We start from the raw sequence: 17,515 nt of genomic DNA on the forward strand, positions 1-17,515 counted from the left end.
TCCTCACATCCCACGGGTGGATTCTCAACTTCGCCAAGTCACAGCTTCACACAACTCAGCATCTCTTATTCCTAGGGATGATCCTGGACACCATCCAGATGCAGGTGTTTCTGCCAGCAGACAAGATCCAGTCCTTACAGGTCCTGGTCAGGCTTGTCCTGCGTCGCAGGCAAGTGTCCGTGCACCTGTGCACCAGACTTTTGGGGAAGATGGTATCTACATTCGAGGCGATACAGTACACCCAGTTTCACTCTCGGCCGCTCCAGCTGTTGCTCCTCCATCAATGGTAGGGCTCTTACCTACACCTGCAGCAGATGGTGACCCTGTCCCCTCGTGCTCACCTGTCCTTGCTTTGGTGGCTCAACACCTCCAACCTTCAACAAGGAAGAAGGATTGCGATTTGGGATTGGACCCTCATCACCACAGACGCCAGCCTCCGTGGTTGGGGAGCTGTCACCCTGGACCCTCAGTTCCAGGGGTTATGGACAGGAGAGTCTCCTCTCGATCAATGTTCTGGAACTCCGAGTAGTCTATTACGCTCTTCTCCAGGCCAGACCTCTCCTCCAAGGCAAGGCCGTACGCGTCCAGTCCGACAACTCCACGACCGTGGTGTATATCAACAAGCAGGGAGGCACCCTCAGTTGCGCGGCCATGAAGGAGGTCAGCAGGATCCTGCTTTAGGCCCAGGTCCACGCTCTGGCCCTGTCGGCCGTTTTCCTGGAGTGGAAAACTGGGAGGCCGACTTTCTAAGTTGGCGGGACGTACATCAGGGAGAGTGGTGCTTACACCCTCAGGTTTTTAAGAAGTTGATCCATCGCTGGGACTGTCCCCAAGTGGACCTGATGGCGTCCCGCCACAACTTTCAGCTCCCCCGGTTCTTCGTGAGAACGCGAGACCCTCAAGCAGAAGGGGTGGGCGCGCTGGTCGCTCCTTGGCCCTTCCAGTATGTGTACCTCTTTCCACCGTTCCCATTGATACCTCGAGTGCTTCAACTAATCTGGAGAGAGGGAGTCACAGTTCTGTTGGTAGCACCAGACTGGCCACGTCGGTCTTGGTACACCAATCTGACAGCACTGCTGATAGACGAGCCGTGGCCCCTGCCTCTTCAGGACGACCTTCTCAGCCAAGGACCCTTCATATTCCCAGATTTAGGTCGTCTTCATTTGACGGCGTGGCTGCTGAAAATTCCATCCTGAGGAAGGCCGGTATACCTAGAGCGGTTATACCCACTATGCTGCGTGCCAGGAAAGAGGTTACACAGCACACTATCACCGTATATGGCGTTCATATGTGGTTTGGTGTGAGAGGCGTGGTGCTTCCACATGCCTGTTCAAGAAGTCGAGACTCCTCCTTTTTCTTCAGGAAGGTTTGACTTCGGGGCTGAGGCTGAATATCCTAAAGGTACAGGTCTCAGCTCTCTCCAACTTTTTTCAGGAGAAGTTGGCTTTTCTTCCGGAGGTGCAAACCTTTTTCCAGGGGGTGCTCCGTTTACAGCCACCCATTCATCCTCCAACGGCTCCCTGGGACCTGGACTTGGTCCTTCAGTACTTACAGACTTCTGTGTTTGAGCCCTTGGAGGAGGTGGACCTTCGCTATCTCACGTGGAAGGTTGTGCTGCTGCTGGCTTTGGCATCTGCCAGATGGGTATCTGAACTGGGGGCTCTTTCTTGTCGCTCCCCTTTTCTTCAGTTCCATGCTGACAGAGCGGAGTTCCGTACTAGTCTGGCTTTCCTTCCTAAGGTAGTATCTGCCTTTCACTTGAACCAGCCCATCGTGGTTCCAGCTCTTCCAGAGGACTCGCCGGAAGCGAGATCCCTGGATGTGGTTAGGGCTCTGCGAATCTATGTATCCCGCACAGCCCCCATCAGGAAGTCTGCCTCCCTTTTTGTTACCTACGACCCCTTACGTCGTGGATGGCCAGCTTCAAAGCAAACGCTTTCTAGGTGGATTCGGTTGACTATCCGTCAGGCCTATGTCACCTCTTCTTGGACTCCTCCTGCTTACATCACGGCGCACTCAACCAGGTCGGTGGGTTCTTCTTGGGCGGCTGCCCGAGGGGTTTCTCTCCAGCAGCTCTGCCGAGCTGCCACCTGGTCAGGCTGTAGAACCTTTGTTAAGTTTTACAGGTTTGATACCTTTGCAGCTCCTGCTTCAGTGTTTGGCCGCAGGGTGTTATGGGGTTCTCAGCGCTCACCCACCTGGGTTGAAGGCTCTGGGACGTCCCCAGTGTAACTCCAGTGACATCTAGTGGATGAAGGAGAAAGAGAGATTTTGTACTTACCGTAAATCCTTTTCTCCGAGTCCACAGGTGTCACTGGACGGCCATCCAGCGCTGTTCTCTTCTGTTGCCTTCGGGCTTGTTCCTACAAGGATCATTACCTTGGAGTTTCCCTGCTAGGGTTACGTTGGTTATGTTATTATGTCTGTTGACTATGTACGTTTGAACTTTCAGTGTTTTTCTCACAGTTTTTCTTCTTTACTTCTTGTATTGAATGATGTATGTGGTGTTAACCTCCTCTTCAGAAGTGTGTTTTATCTTCCTGCTCTCTTCCGGGCACAACCTTTACGACTGACCTGTGAGGGGAAGTAGAAGGGGAGGAGTTAGCCACTCTAATCTTTTATTTAAAGTGCCCATGCTCCCTGTGGTCGCCTTCTATTCCCCAGTGTAACTCCAGTGACACCTGTGGACTCGGAGAAAAGGATTTACGGTAAGTACAAAATCCCTCTTTTTCTTGGTGTGTTTGTGTTTTATTGGGCTATTGGTTCTGTTGTAGAACTACAAGACCCAGTGGGCCCATTAATACCCTGCATGCTGGGACTCGTGGATCTCCAAGTCCCTGCATGTGGGGAGGCTTGCTGGGACTTGTAGTTCCACAACAAAACCCAATAGGTTGTTCTATTTTTTACACACTTTTATGCCATCAACCCGGTGCCCACCACCCAGGGGCACTGGGGACAGCCTTGGGCTTTAGCCTGGCCCAGGCTGATCAGCCACGGCTGTCATGTTTTGGCCTGGGGAGCTTGTGTCAAAAGTCTTCCCTGGCTGTGACATGGCAGCGCTGGCTGTTTGAGCCCGGTGCTAGTTGACAAAATAAGGGGAACCCCTTCTCATATTCTCCCCCATAGAGAACCAGGACCAGGCTATGAACCTGGGTGCTGGTTATAGAAATACAGGGGTCCCCAACTTTTCCCCCCTTGTATTTCTGCAACCAGGACTGGCTCAAAGAGCCCGGGGCTGGTAAATGCCGGATGGAGGGAACGTACTGTAGGCTCTTTTTGAATGATTTATTTATTAAATTTTTTACACAGGGCAGCATCGAAGGGATCGCAGCCGCATCGGACTTATTTGGCTTCACCATCGTAAAATACAAATCAGGAGAATACGGCAGATATATTATACATTACAGTCTATCTGCTGTATTCTCCATTCGTATTTTTGGCTGATTATGGCCAATCGCGGTTGTACCCTTTCATATCGCGGATCGGCCTTAATTGGTGATCTTAGTACATTTGGTACTTGTGTAGTTTCACGGCGCCACTTACGTAGTCAGCGTAGTGTCCCTGTTAGCACCAGCGTCATGTTCTTGCAGCCAGTGTAGTCAGCGAAGTCAGCATCTCTGTCAGCAACAGCATTGTGTTTCCGCAGACAGCATAGTCGGCAGCTTGTGTCTGTGACTGTGTGTACATTCGCGCCTAACCGGAGCTTAAGCAGTAAGAGTAGTCAGTCAGCGTTATCCAGATAGTGTAGTCAGTCAGCTTTGTATCAGAGCATATTACATTGCGTGGGAACCATTGACCATTTTTAACCTGCCCGACATGACAGGTGGGAATGTGTTTCTGAAACACCCCCACTATCCACGTCAGCCTGAAGCGTGGCGAGTAAAGCGCGCCCCGCAATGGGGCGCAGTATGCGTCCCCCCCGACCTGTTCATACCCCCACTATCCACGTCGGCGTGGAGTTGATTTTATAAAGTATGGCGAGTGCAGCGAGTCACCGAGCTCTGCAAGGGCACAGGGAAAATGAACCTGGCAAATGCATCCTTTATTGTGCACAAGACGCACGCGCTACCGAACCCCTAACCCTGACCCTCTGCGTGAAGCGGACATGGGCAGGGTTGCCGTACCCTGCCACATAAATTACTGAGACGCACTTGCCTATGAGACACTCGTGCATCCCAGGCAGATGGAGCGCGTCTCTGCCAGCGCCCGCAGGATTGCAGGAGCGCAAGGGATCTGGCGGTTACTGGCGCTGTGTGAGAGACGCTCACTAGGCTTGCCAAGGATGCCGGGGACAGAGCTGCAGCTCACGGGGACAGTACGGTGACTACGCTGCCTGACGGGGACACTACGCTGACGACGTAGGGCTGCCATTGTTCTACGCTGACAACATAGCTTGGCCTATGCTGACACCATAACGTAGCATGTCGCCGTGAAACTACACAAGTACCGTACATTTCCCCCACTATGTATTTAGGATGATATAAAAGGAGTTCAAGCATAACAGTTTCAAAGAGTCTATCCTTTAGACATATTGGGGGAAATTTACTAATATGGAAAACCTAAAAATTCGTATTCGTATTTTACCTACGACCGATTACGAATGTGTACGAATGGTATTGTTGTAGAAAAAGTCGTGTTCCGGGCTTTAATTTACTATGTAGTCGTAATTGAAAAATTCGTATTTTTCGATGTCGTAGCCATTCGTATTTTGTTTTACAAATGTTTCGTATTTTTGTAGAATCGTAAATTGAAATACAAATGTCCTAGTGAAGTTTGTTTAAAAACCAGGATATTTTACGAATTTTCGTGAAATGAAATACAAAAAATTGTATTTAATTCCACATGCATCACTATGAAAATGAAACCAGAATCGTGATTGGTGTATTTGTTTTACACTTGGGAGGTCTCTCACAGCCATATATAAGTCGTGGAGGCGCCAAAACTTCAGTTTAATGTATAGCACACACTGTTTGCATTACAACACAATAGCACAGGTTAGGTCTGCAGAAACACTGCAAACCACAATACTCATCACTCTTTACAAGCGTTTGCCACCATTTCTGCCCTTGTAATTCCCAACCTTACTTTTCCAGATTTTTGTTCCCAACACTTACATCAGACATAACATCTGTAAGTGTGTACAGAACTATATATATATATATATATATATATATATGCAGACAATAACATAATATCTGCTCATAACCTTCAATACAAATTAATGATTCTCCTCACCTAATTTGACACACCCTTGTTTGCACAGCTCATCAGTGCAGCAGCTGACATCATTTCTTCATTACTCTGAAAGTCCAGAAGGTTACTGCTTTTCATCCTGGTTTTAGCCATTTGCAATATTACAGTGTTGTAAACATTATACCCACTAACTGCAGTTTTTATTGATCATGTGACCTGCTAATTGAATGTGTATTAATGCTGTGCGTCACTGATCTTGTTTAGGAAATCACAGGTTCAATCACATACATGTATGTTTTACTGTGTGAGTGCTTCAGGTGGGCTTTAGCTGCTCAAGGGTTATTAGTGGACATACATTTATTCTGCTCTCAACACACCAAAATTTCACAATCCACATTTTCAAACTCTTGTGCAGTGCAGGTGGGGCAGATGTAACATGGATATAAACAGTTTTATATATTTCTATGATTTTTAATTCCTGTGCAGCCTAAATAATGTACTTATTTGTAAAAACACAGCACTTTACATTTCTGCTTCCACACACCCAAGCCCAGGGCTGGCGCCACCACTAGGCAATGGTTGGAAGCAGGGCAGGAGGGAGGGCTCACTGCGCTGTGCGCAGTTCAGTCCCGATGCATGTTAACGACATTTTCCTCCACGCGTACAGCTGTTCAGCGTCTGAGGGTGAGCCAAGTGCTCAGTGCTGCCCGGCTGAGTGGCTGTACGCGGTGCGGGTGGAGGAAAATGTCAATTAACATGCATCGGGACTGAGCTCTCCCTCCCGCCCGCTCGCTCGCTGGACCGTCACCCGAGGTCCTCCTTAAGGGTGAGTGGTGTCCCCCCCCCCCCAGGAGCAGCATGGCGGCCGTATTCCTCCCCCACCCCACCCCCCCGTAGAGCGGGTGAGCGCCGGGGCGCCCCCCCGCCTGGGGCGCTCCGGCGCCTTGCACCGGCACTGCCCAAGCCAATTGTATCTGACTCTGCACATGTTACATCTGGCCCACCTGCACTGCACATGCTCTGACCCACGTTGTTGAAAACATTGAACTACCATCATAACAGAATAATAGGCATAGTGCAACGCTAACACAAAGTCAATTTGTACACTACAAATGTTACATGAACTCAGGCCACAGCACAGCATGTTTTCCTGCATGAGTGTGTGTTCTTCTCACACATGTGTATGGGGCTTGTTCTCCTGGGCTGGCTGGTACCAGGATGTCAGTTGCTGGCCATGTCTTTGATCAACTTAGCTGATGTATGAGTCACCATAACTGCTGGTTACAGCTGACTTTACAACAGTAACAGGTGTATTTGATCAGCTGTGTGTAGTGGTGCCTCGCTGACATCTGTCTTTGGGCCAGATGTACTAAGCTTGAAAAGTGATAAAATGGAGAGTGATAAACAACCAGCCAATCAGCTCTTGTCTGACAATTTTCAAACACAGCCTGTGACATGGAAGGTAGGAGCTGATTGGCAGGTTGTTTATCACTCTCCATTCTATCACTTTTGAAGCTTAGTGCATCTGGTCCTTAGAGAGATAGAGAGAGAGATATGGGGCAGATTTATTAAGCTTGGAGAAGAGATAAACTGGAGATAAAGCGGAGAAAAGGTAAAAGGAGATAAAGCACCAGCCAATCAGCTGTGTTTGAAAAAAGACAGTTGGGAGCTGATTGGCTGGTGCTTTATCTCCTTTTACCTTTTCTCCGCTTTATCTCCAGTTTATCTCTTCTCCAAGCTTAATAAATCTGCTCCTATAGAGGGAGACAGAGACAGATTATAATGTATTCATAATCACACAAAAAGCCAGAGAGATAAACACACATGTGTAATCAATTCCCTATGTATCGCATACAGCAGTTTATACAGTATTAGAGACTTACCCAGTAGCCAGCCCTCTGCCATTGATCCGGCTTCAAACTCATCAAAGAGGACTGACTGGCCGAGGATATAGGAGTCATGACATGAGCCAGGGTAGCCTGCAAACACACTCATGATCTTAAGATTGGCATCACAGACCACCTGCACGTTGGTACTTGTGCTTCCATGTCGGTTATAATAGGAACGGGCAGTATCCCGAGGTGGTCTCAGCGGAATGTGTGTGCAGTCAATAGCACCAAGCACATTTGGCATGCATGCAATGCGATGGAATGCTACCCTAACATCATGGAACTCTGTCTCCTGGCTTGGGAAGCAGATTGAGGCATCTATATGTGGCTGAAGGGCTTCAAGCACCTGGGTCAGGTACCTGGACAGTGTGGGCTGAGATATGCCAATGCCTTGGCCAGTGACATGTTGAAAACTGCCAGATGCCAGACAGGGCCGGCGCCACCACTAGGCAAATCTAGGCATTTGCCTAGGGCGCCGGCCACTGGAGGGCGGCATTTTGCCCCCCCCCTTGCCGCCCGGGTACCTGTCCTGTGGCGCTGTGTATTTAAAGCTGGCGGCGGAGGCAGCGGGGGTCCCTGCAGTCCATTAGAAATAACGAGCGCTATCCGCCGGGCTATGCGGAAGCGCTTCTGTTGTGAAAACACTGGCAGCACAGCGCAGGCTGATCTCAGCCAATCAGCGTGCTGCCAGTGTTTTCACAACAGAAGCGCTTCCGCATAGCCCGGCGGATAGCGCTCGTTATTTCTAATGGACTGCAGGGCCCCCCGCTGCCTCTGCCGCCAGCTTTAAATACACAGCGCCGCAGGACAGGTACCCCCCTCCCCCGGCACCGGACAGCGCCGCAGGACAGGTACCCCCCTCCCCCGGCACTGGACAGCGCCACAGGACAGGTACCCCCCGGCACCGGACAGCGCCGCAGGACAGGTACCCCCCCTCCCCCGGCACCGGGGCGCCCCCACCCCGACTCGCCTGGGGCGCTCCGGTGCCTTGCACCGGCCCTGATGCCAGAAAGTACAACACAGCCAGCAGTTTGTGCAGGCCTGGGACAGCGCATGAGTCGTCTTCTTCCTTGGCACTGCCAAGACATCAGGTCTCTCAAAGCCCACACTGAAGCACCCTGATATAGCATATAGTCTGCCATGCTAGAAGTGAGTAAGTGTTTGTAGGTAGTGATTTGCCTTTTATAAGGCACACATTTGGGATTACAATGGTCTGTGATGTATTGTTAAAATGATAACACATGTGTCCCATTGAAGCAGGCGAAAGACACTTCAAAATACACCTTGCAAAGGAAGGTGTATTTTTTTTCACGAGTTTGTTTACGAATCGTAGGTGTTTACGAATCCGGTTTTACGAATTCACGAATACGAATTTTTAGTAAATGGTGAAAATACGCCTAGCCAATGCAAAAATCAGGCGTATTCTATCGATGGTGTAGACTTTTCGTAAACATTCGTAATCGTATTTAAAAATACGAATACGATCTCAATATGACATGTTTACGACAATACAAATTTCACGAATCTACGAATTTTGCACTTGATAAATGAACATTTCACGAATACGACAGAAATTCACGATTATTTCCCTACGAATACGACTTTTTTCTACTTTAAAATACGAATCCATATTAGTAAATTTCCCCCATTATATTATTGGCCATTATATTAACTGTGTTAGCTTAGTGATAATGTCTTGGTATAGTAATAACATTGTTCTCAGGGATATACTCGGGCTTGGGTCATAAGAACAAATCTGCAAATTAATTTGCAGGTCCCTTGTAATTGGGTAAGCGACCTGTAGGACCAAGACCAAATTCTATTTCGGGTACAGTATGTGTCAGTAAATCTGGTATATGTTATTTGAAACCTTTATCCTACTTGCTTTTGCAGGGTAACTGAAATGGCAGCACAAGGCTTTACGAGTCCAGAACCATGGACTGCTCTAGATGATATAGAACTGGTCTTCTGTAGGAGAGGTTTTAATAGCTTGGGTATGTCTACTCTTTTTTTATCAACTTATGTTTACATTTTGAAGTAAGGTGAATATCTCAGAACAGAAGTTAGTTTTGCATACGTCACCTCTTTATCATGTAAGCTGTGTGTATCATATGACAATAGAGTACTACCGTGTGAGGAGCAGTGGCGTAACTTCAATTTCAGCGCCCCCCACCACTACAATTTGAGCCCCCATCCGTCCACTCACTACTTACTTTCTTCAGCCGCCCGGTCCATTCACGTGCCGCCGGGACCAGCAGATCCTCCTGTCTGCAGTCCTGGCCCTCCTCCTGATAGAATGTCACATGCAAAATGGCCGCCACTTTACAGCAGACCGTTATTGAGGATGCAAGAGGAGGTTGCCGCCTCCTCTAGCATCCTTACTAACCGTCTGCTCTGAGGGGGGGGGCGGCCATTTGGCAAGTGATTTTCTATCAGGAGGAGCGCCGGGAATGCAGCAGAAAGAAGGATCTGGTGGTCCTGGCACGGCAGCACCAGATGCGGCGGCGGTAACAATAGCTTGCCCAAACTTGCCCAGTGCCTCCAAGCCACCGCGGGGTCTGCTGAGCTCTAGTTACGCCAGTGGTTAAGGAGCACATGAATGCATTAGTGAACTCCAGCTCAGTTGTGTTAGAACCCTGAGGCCATGAGAGGGTCTTGGTCATTAACAGCCACCTCCTGTTCCCTTAGTTCTTGATCTGCCCACTGATACTGAGGTGGCTGCAGGGGCTTATAACTCTAGCTGTTGGTGCTTACACAAAATAATATTAGCTGAAGTACTTAAGACAAGAGTTACAGACAAGAGTTCTCTGGGAATGGTGTAGATGTAGGTCAGGATATTCACAGACTGTTAGATGCAGTGAGTTGGAGGAACACTGTGCAGATGGTAACTTGTTGGCTGAGTACTTGGAGATAAGCACCGAGGACCTCAAAGGGTTAACAGGCACAAAACAAAAATGAGGCAAGGTTGGGCTCAACTTCTGTCAGGCAGAGAATCCATCAGAGTATCAACAGGATAAGCACGGGTGGTGGGGACCTAGAACATGGACAAGCAGTTTACATCCAAGCACAAAATATAACCATCAAGGAATAGCAGGAAAGAATGCCTTTTAAGAGATATTAAGACAGTTCAGTAGAGCCAGAGTGGACAGGCCCCCTTAATGAGTAACTTGGTGCAGCTTCAGTGCTGCACGTAGACAAGTCCAGGCTGTCAGAAGCAGCCCTAGAATTCCCTGTGGTCACCCAACATTCCCATTGCCTAGCGACCAGTGGGGACTGCGGGATAGAAGTGACATGCCTAGTGCCGAAGGTTCATAACAGATGATTGTATAAAATGTCCCTTACATCTTTAATCCCTAGACGTGGTTGCTGAGTTATGGAAAGAGGACTACTTCTTTGGTAGTCAATATCTCAATGGCATTAATCCTACCCTAATCAGAAAATGCTCTAAAATTCCTGAGAACTTCCCAGTCAGTGATGACATGGTGGCTGCATCTCTGGGGACCACCACCAGTCTTAAGAAAGAACTAGAGGTGAGATGTGGCCATGAGATTCTATTTATTCATATGGGCACTGGCCTAAAAAACACCTCTTTAACAACCCAGAAACTCTGCAATAAACTGGTGCTTGTGTTTTGCAGAAAGGCAACGTTTTCTTGGCAGATTACAAGATTCTGCAGGGGGTCCCAGCCAATAACTCCATAAATGGAAAGCAATCATACATGACTGCCCCTATGTGTTTACTGTGGAAGAACCCTCAAGACCAACTTGTCCCAATAGCCATCCAGGCAAGTCTTTGTTGTTATGTCTACTTGATTTCAAACATTTCTAGGAAACATAGTTGTTAGTACGTGGTGTTCATCTGGCGTACAATGACACCTTAAATGTATGTTCCTATAGAACAAATTCATGGCACCTATCCAGGGTCAACAGCGAGCTACTGTTTTATTCTTCTTAGGTTACAACCATCTCCTAAAGTTACTGTAGCATATTATTCCTATGCCATTTGCCACCCACCAGGTAAAGATTAAAAAAAAAACTTGTGTATGTATATACTGTACATAGATACAGGGATACATAATATGCTATATGGCCTAATTGGTGGAGGATGATTATGTGGTACAAGATGGCACTGTTGTGACAGTTCCGTCTCTATTATAGTTGGCACAAACTCCGGGAGAGAACGTTCCAATCTTCCTGCCAAGTGATTCTGAATGTGACTGGTTATTTGCCAAGATCTGGGTCCGCAATTCTGAGTTCCAGGTGCATGAAGTGGTGACTCACCTTCTCTGTACTCATCTCTTTGCTGAGGTCTTCAACATTGCAACCACCAGACAACTTCCAATGGGCCACCCAGTGTACAAGGTGAGATCTGTTATTAAATTATCGTCAGGGAATACCACATAAGGGGCTCTAGAAAAAGGCTAATGGTATATTTTAAAATGGAGGCTGGAGAGGTGACAACTGGACATAGTTCACTGCAACCAGCAGAAGACACTAATCTGCTTATAAAGGTCAAACAGACATATTATTACCCTCCTCCCCCTCAGCCTAAAACTTACCCTCCCCCACAGCCTACCCCTAACTCCACCTTCTGCCAAAGCCTAACCCTCCCTCCCTGCAGCCCAACCCAAACCCCTCCCCTCACAGCTTAAACCTAGTGCAGTGGTTCCCAACCCTGGTGCTCAAGTACCCCCAACAGTGCACGTTTTCCAGGTCACCCAGCAGGTGCACTCATTATTCAGAAGGATTTTAAAAGATCCACAGGTGGAGCTAATTATGTCACCTGTAATTCTGTGTGGAGACCTGGAAAACATGCACTGTTGGGGGTATTTGAGGACCAGGGTTGGGAACCACTGACCTAGTGCATTAACCTAACCTCCCTTTACTTAACAGACCCAGCATACTTCTGATTTTTTTAAAGGGGCAATCATTTACAAGGCATGGGTTTGCCTTGTAAATGATTGCTCCTTTTAAAATAAATTGAGTTCGACCAGCATCCTGCATGGCCGCTGAACTCGGAGGCTAATACATTTGGCCCTTTTGTTATATTACATTATTTAAAATGCATCAATTACTCATGTACTACTACTACTACTACTATGAAGGTCTTTATTAATATTTTTTTATTAGTATTATAATGACAATATCTTTTTACTTTCCCAGCTAATCCTTCCACATCTTCGTTACACCCTTGAGATCAATGTCTTTGCTAGAGATGTTCTTATTGGTCCTGGGGGCCTCTTTGATACGGTAAGATCATGTACTATATAATGGCAACAGAAAAGCGCTCCAGCTTAGAGGAAATGGAGACTTTTTAGGGATATATCAAATGTTACAATCACATAATATCTAGCCTGAATATAGAACTTGCAGCATTGCACCAGAACACACATCCACCACCTTCCTTTTCCCCAGGCTATAGCAACTGGAAAAGGAGGGGTTCCGATACTGATAAGAAAAGCAATGGAAAAGGTCACTTACAGCAGCCTCTGTCTCCCTGATGACATCAAGGAAAGAGGAGTGGAGACCATTCCCAATTACCTGTACAAGGAGGATGGGATGAAGATCTGGTTGGCTGTAGAGAGGTAGTTCTGAGAAACATTATTCTGTCCCAGCTGCCCACCCAGAGGGAGTAACTAGTTTTCCACCTTTGAATAAAACTGTGTTCCACTGGTCTTAAGGGGCATACACAGATTTAAGCGATCTGACTAGATTGCGTAGAAATGAAGCATTGGTCGCTACATGTGTACACCCTATAGCAATGACAATTGCATGCACTGTCTATCCCATCTGCACTGCTCTGCACAGATGGCTCAGCACACATTGTAGGTACAGTGCATGTGTGCAGAGCGATCTGTGCTAAGGCAGCTCACTTAGCACGAGGCACCTGTCATCCCTTGTGTACAGGGCTTTAGTGTGAATATGCTGTGGGATATAGAAAACCTTAAAGTTACAGTACATCCCAATTTTCTCTTATGTACATCACCAAGACTTTATTACTTCACTGATTGTCCCTCTTGCTTTATCCATTTCAGCTTTGTGTGCAACATTGTGAATTACTACTATGAGAGTGATGCGGTGGTCAGTACAGACCCTGAACTTCAGGCCTGGGTGGCCGAGATATTCAAAGAAGGATTCTTGGAGTATAAATCTACAGGTAAGTAAGTTACATCTTGTTCTGTGATGCCGGATAACAATGGTGGGGAGCGGTATTAAATCCCGGTGGTCAGAATCCCGGCGGTCAAAATCCCGACACCGGAATCCCGACTTCCGAAATCCCGACAAAGGGGGGATGTGGATCGCCCCCCCCTTGCGGGCTTGTTGGGTTCGCCACGCAGCGGGCCAGGTGCCTCACTACACTCGGCACACTCATTTATTCTCCCTCTATGGGTGTCGTGGACACCCATAGAGGGACAAAGTGCCTGGATTTCGGTGGTCGGGATTCCGGCGTCGGGATTTCGACCGCCGGGATTCCGACCGCCGCGATACTAACTGAAACCCCAATGGTGTCCACAATGAGCCAACCTGATCTTTAAAATGTTGGTAATCCTGGTTTTCCATCAGTGCGTTGGCGAGATCTAGATGACTAATAGACTATTGTATTTGATAGAATTTCAGCTTTTTGACATACAGTAAACATTGAATATCTAAAACCAGCTACAAAGGACATAACAAAATCCAATCCACTATAATCCAATTTTATCAACCTTGTTATTCTGTTTGGTTGTCAGTATATGGTGCTTTATATAAGTTGTGATGGTCCATCAGGGTATAGGAGAGGTGTAGATGACTAATGGACTATTCCTTTTGCTAGGAATACCATCATCATTGCAGACCAAGGCCTCTCTGATCAAGTACCTGACCATGGTGATCTTCACTTGTTCTGCTCAGCACGCAGCTGTCAACAGTGGTCAGGTGAGCTTTGCAATATGCTGTCATATGTGGTGTCTTTCATACTCTCTTTGATTTGGAGAATTGGAGACCAAATTGACTAATCTGAATGAGATCAACCATGGGAGACATTGGCCTACAGGATTGCTGAAACGAATAACTGTGCTGCACATCCTCAATGCCAACATTTTTTTTTACCTTTGAATGTTTTATTATGGTACCATTCACCACTTTACACTGACAACTATAACATACATGTTGCAAGCCTATTTTATACAAACCATTTGCTTATGTATTTCATAGTACTACACTCTGATGAATCTGGTTACTGGCCAAGATCTGGGTCCACAATTTCAGATGTATAAAGTGGTCACTCATCTTCTCCATTGGGAACACATCCAATGGTCTTGTATTGTATTATGAAAATGTTTGTTTCTATCTGGGGTAAATTGTTCCTGTCTAAAGCTGCCCATACACCAGTGGTGTATTGGAACAATCTCCCAATCCCTGATGGTTGCGTGTGCGGATTTGGGATCATAAACGTGTTAAAAAGCCGGATACCCTGGTCCCAAGTGGGATCGCAGAAACGGCATATACTGTATGGTTGGTGGATCGCGGCTTCCAGTGGGGCCGAGGATTGCCCCCTGCTGGAGTATGAAGCCCTTAAGATCTGTTTTCTCATTGCAGGTTGACTTCTATACCTGGATGCCTAATGGTCCCCCATCAATGAGAAGCCCCCCTCCCACAGTAAAAGGGGTCAGCACAACCCAGAGTATTCTGGCTGCATTTCCTGAAGTAAATACTACCAGTTTGGGCATATCCACTGTGTGGCTGCTCAGTAGAGAGCCACTGGACCAGGTAAGTACTGGTGGCCAGTATAAATATTGCAATAAGGTTTAGTACTTTTATGTTCCTCTACTGCTTCTAACAAGCAGAGGCATCCGCAGTACATATAAACATACATGTGAAAATGTATGCAATATATGTGCTGGTATAGTATCCGGGAGTGGCATCGGCGCTGTGTATCAGAGAGAGCCACAGTACTGAACCCGGGACGTGCATTAGGATTCACTCTCCTAATCCCACCTCCAGACTCCTGTGAAACTATTCAATGAGAGTCTGGGGCGGGCTTAGGAGAGTGAATCCTAATGCCTGATGATTGGTTTCTCCACAGTGGCTGTGATACATAGCAACACTGATCTCAGATACACTGCCAGCACAAATATTACACACAACTTCACATGTATGTTTGGACCTAGTTTTTAAAACAATTGTGTTTAGGGCATCCATTTAAAAAGATTTCCCATTCCCTTGCAGAGACCTCTGGGCCAGTACCCTGATGTGCGTTTTACAGAGGAGGTTCCCCAGACATTTATAAAGAATTTCCAGGAGAAGCTGGCTGAGATCTCCCGCTCCATTAAAGAGAGGAACGAGAAAATTCGTTTGCCATATCCCTACTTGAACCCGAGTGTGGTTGAGAACAGTGTCTCTGTATAACATGACTAGTGTCTGTGATCTACTGATTATGCCTGACCTAGCTACCAGATTCTCATGTCTTGAATTGTATTGTCCATATGAATTCTATTGGACAGGTCCTTTCAGGGAAATACAATAAATGATGTATTATAAGGCGCCTATTGACTTATGTTGTTGTTATTCATACCTTTCTAACACTTATGCCTAGAAATAACTGACACCAAACACCTTATCTATAAATAAAGACACTGACACCAACTGCGTAAGGTTAAAAGGTCATATATGTTTATTTAAGTGGTATGACCCCTATTTGTAATAAGGGATGGCAAAGAAAGCGCTTGAGACCAGCCCACTCACGGGTGTGCCATGGTAGCGACCTTAGCGCCCCCAATGATCACACCCCTTCTTGTGGGTACAGCCTGCACTGTGACGGACATACCGCCCCCTTCTATTGCATGACGTGGCCTTCCAGGAAGGACCAACGCCCCCAGCCGGAACTGGGGACTCGCCCGCCTTCTTGGCAAAGGGGGGGCAATACCGCACAGCAACCACCTGACAACCCACCTGTTTGCTGGTCGAGAGCGCCTTCTCGCCAATTTTTAACTATAACTATGAAAATAGCAAACCAAATTTGGTGAAAAGGCTGTATGCCAGGTAGCACAGAGAAAAAGGGTAGGGAGGGTTGGGATCCAGCTTCAAAGAGGCTCATTTCCTGTCTCTTGCCCACTAATATAACCTCACTGGCTACCGCCCTCTCCTGCTACCTGATTGGCTAGAACTAACTGCCACTCACTGCTATTTCCATAGGCTTGACGCTGCTGCTGATCTGATCTACTTATGGACACCAAACTCAAAGGCTCTTATATTCCCTCCAGCCTATGCGGCCCTCGCTCTGATTAAGGCGCCTATTGACTTATGTTGTTGTTATTCATACCTTTCTAACACTTATGCCTAGAAATAACTGACACCAAACACCTTATCTATAAATAAAGACACTGACACCAACTGCGTAAGGTTAAAAGGTCATATATGTTTATTTAAGTGGTATGACCCCTATTTGTAATAAGGGATGGCAAAGAAAGCGCTTGAGACCAGCCCACTCACGGGTGTGCCATGGTAGCGACCTTAGCGCCCCCAATGACCACACCCCTTCTTGTGGGTACAGCCTGCACTGTGACGGACATACCGCCCCCTTCTATTGCATGACGTGGCCTTCCAGGAAGGACCAACGCCCCCAGCCGAAACTGGGGACTCGCCCGCCTTCTTGGCAAAGGGGGGGCGACCACCTGACAACCCACCTGTTTGCTGGTCGAGAGCTCCTTCTCGCCACAGCCTGGTCACGCCAACCCGGTAGGGTTACCTCGTGTACCCAGGCCCCGCCATCCTAAACAAATACCCCTACGCTAACTGTACTAAACTAACCTAAGGACAATGTCCTGCAAGAACACGGCCATGCCTACGTCCGAAAGGTGGACACCATCGGTTCTGTATAATTCTACTGAATCTGTAACAATGGTGGGATGTCTAACCGCCGTGCCGCCCATAGCTACCACATGCCTAGACACCGCATGGTTCAACTTCCTCCTGGCCCTCTCGATTGCTTTCACATTCCGGCAGCCCCGCCAATTAATGCGGGGAACTATGTCGGACCACACAATCCTCACACCTGGCCAGAGGTCTGCCAGGCGTACCAAATCCGTCTTGATCTTGATGGTGAGCTCAATGCCTGTCCTTTTGACCAGGTCATTGCCTCTTAAATGCACAACCAGAACATCCGGGCGGCCCCCTTTACTGGCTTTGGCGGATAGAAGCTCCCATAAACTGTCCCAATGTAGGCCCCTGATTCCAAACCATTGTACACTAAGTGCCCTCTCCAGGACTGGAGAACTGGAGGCTAGTGGATGCCTAGCAGCCCAAAAAATAAAAGAATGCCCTACCAACCAAACCCTGCCCAGAGCCGTAAGGGAAGGGGGGGGAGCTGAAAAAGAGAAAACCTAGCGGTTAACATATGGAACTTTACACACAACGAAATGCATTAACTACGGCCCAAGTGAAGGTGAAAAACTT

General features: G+C 47.5%; 1 protein-coding gene across 1 annotated transcript in view; it reads left to right on the forward strand.

Moving 5' to 3' along the window:
• The window catches only part of LOC146058053 (polyunsaturated fatty acid lipoxygenase ALOX15B-like), a 29,123-nt gene extending 13,526 nt beyond the window's left edge, over window positions 1-15,597 (forward strand). Inside the window, exons 6-15 of the mRNA XM_083170016.1 lie at window positions 8,976-9,076; window positions 10,440-10,612; window positions 10,720-10,866; window positions 11,240-11,443; window positions 12,245-12,331; window positions 12,497-12,666; window positions 13,117-13,238; window positions 13,896-13,996; window positions 14,660-14,830; window positions 15,290-15,597. Of these exons, the coding sequence (XP_083026142.1) occupies window positions 8,976-9,076; window positions 10,440-10,612; window positions 10,720-10,866; window positions 11,240-11,443; window positions 12,245-12,331; window positions 12,497-12,666; window positions 13,117-13,238; window positions 13,896-13,996; window positions 14,660-14,830; window positions 15,290-15,469 (1,456 nt within the window). The 3' untranslated portion in view covers window positions 15,470-15,597. The remainder of the gene's footprint in view (window positions 1-8,975; window positions 9,077-10,439; window positions 10,613-10,719; window positions 10,867-11,239; window positions 11,444-12,244; window positions 12,332-12,496; window positions 12,667-13,116; window positions 13,239-13,895; window positions 13,997-14,659; window positions 14,831-15,289) is intronic.
• The last annotated feature ends 1,918 nt before the right edge of the window (window positions 15,598-17,515 follow it).

Source organism: Crinia signifera, chromosome 2, assembly GCF_055691185.1.
Source record: "Crinia signifera chromosome 2, ASM5569118v1, whole genome shotgun sequence".
Classification (NCBI taxonomy): Eukaryota; Metazoa; Chordata; class Amphibia; order Anura; family Myobatrachidae; genus Crinia; species Crinia signifera.